Source organism: Gekko japonicus, unplaced genomic scaffold (genome assembly GCF_001447785.1).
Source record: "Gekko japonicus isolate JY-2015 unplaced genomic scaffold, Gekko_japonicus_V1.1 scaffold18125, whole genome shotgun sequence".
Lineage (NCBI taxonomy): Eukaryota > Metazoa > Chordata > Lepidosauria > Squamata > Gekkonidae > Gekko > Gekko japonicus.
In genome coordinates, this window is record NW_015166243.1 from 23 (window position 1) to 1,926 (window position 1,904).

General features: G+C 44.2%; 1 gene segment (V, D, J or C); it reads right to left on the reverse strand.

The window, feature by feature from the left end:
• Positions 1-336: 336 nt before the first annotated feature.
• On the reverse strand, positions 337-789 carry LOC107110730 (the record flags this gene model as incomplete). The annotated part of the segment is given in 2 exon segments: positions 337-624; positions 744-789. Coding segments are annotated over 2 exon segments (334 nt in total), but the record flags the coding sequence as incomplete, so codon positions are not given.
• Positions 790-1,904: the final 1,115 nt, after the last annotated feature.

Sequence of the window (1,904 nt, forward strand, 5' to 3'; positions counted from 1 at the left end):
AGTGAAAAGGAGGATAATACATCTCAGGAACCTGCCAGAGCTTCTTTGCTCACTTTTACCTTTCTAGAGGGGCCTCACACTCAGCTCATTGATGCCCTCTAATGTGGACTGCGTGGCCAGGTCTGTATTTGGACGTGGCTATTGGAAGGATGTTGGTGCCTAGGAGGAGGAATCTGGATCAGGAGGGCTTTCTCTCCCTATGAGGTAATTCTGTGATTAAAGCCACTCCAGCCACAGACCACTTGATAGTTATGCTTGGTTCCCCACTCTGAGGAAAAAGAGAGAAGCTTTTTGTCTCAGTTCCTCATCAAGTTTTACCACTGTGGAACATCCTACCGCTGCTATACCACATGCAACAGTAATAATCAGCCTCATCTTCCGGCTGGGTGTTCGTGATGGTTAAAGAGCCAACATTCCCAGAAGCAGTGGCAGTGAACCGGTCCGGGACTCCATCTCCCCTGCTACCACCTGCACACTGTATGAGGTGGGGGCTCTGTCCAGATCTCTGTTGAATCCAGCAGAAGCCATTTTTGTCACTGCTGACAGTGCAGGAGAGTTTAACTGTTTGTCCAGGAGCAACAGACTGTGAGGGAGGCTGTGTCAAAGCAGGCTGTGAACTGGCACCTTTATGGAAATGCAAAAAGCATAAGTTCACATACAACAGCATTGTATGTTTAAAGTAAAAATAAAATTGGAATAGCTTTGCTCTAAAGCAATGTAAAAGGGATTCTTTGCACCCTTACCTGACCAGTAACTGAGAATGGTGAGAAGAAACAGGGCCCAGGCCATGATGAGAGTCAAGTGTGAGTATGAATGTATGAGGGAAGAATATAACTAGCTGTGACCTTCTCCTTCTTTCTTAAAACCTCCCTGAGGACTGAGGGACAGCCCTGGCATGCAAATACCTTCACACCCATCACATTTAATAGAAACAGCCGCCTTCCAATAAGGAGATGTTGTCATCCTAGTCAGACCAATGGGACACCTGCAGATTTGCATGACATTTCTGCCTTAATACCTATGCATAGATGGTTCCTTGATTTGTCAAGCACAGATTCCTTGGTTTTTCAAGTCACGCCCCCCCCCCCTCCCCAAGTCAGTTTATGTGCTGGTTCAGACCCAGCTGGGGAAGAGAGACTATAAAAACTGAATTTATGGAGGCTGAGTTGCCAAGGAGAAATGATTGGCTATGAGAGGGTTAGTCATCCATTTCCCACAAGTCTTTCCTCTGTTGCAAAGGCCCCTTGTCCTTGACCAACATCAGAGGTAGAGCTGAGGACAATTTACTAATCAAGACAGCACCTTCCAGTCTGACTGCTAATTCTCAAACCTCCTTGGGTAATGTGTGGCACATCTTCTCTTTAAAGAGCAATACCCTGAGACATGTTACTCCCCCTCCCTCCCCCCAAAAAAAGATAAGATAAATTTATGGTTTTCTGAGAGTGGAATTTATGGGGAGTGGGATAGGCATGGAATGGGCACCTCTGTGTGTCAGTGCACAAGTCTATTTTTTACAACTGGAACACATGGGACACATGGAAATCCCTTGGAATTCTTTGGCATGTTGGACGGGGACACTCACAAAACTGTGAGCAAGTCTGATGTGCTCACAGGTATCTGTGTATGTGCAAGTTTGCTTATTACTGGCTTTCAGATGCAATGGCTGTTTTGTGAGTTGTACACCATGTTTTCCACAGTGAAAACAGATGCAAAGAATGTATTTATTCATTCATTCATTCATTCATTCATTCATTCATTTATTTATTCAATTTATACCCTGCCCTCCTCACCAAGGCAGGCTCAGGGTGACTTACATAAAAATGCATATATAAGTACATATATGACATACATACATAAAACATACATAAAACGAACAACAGTTAATTATCCATTTTCCTAAAGTG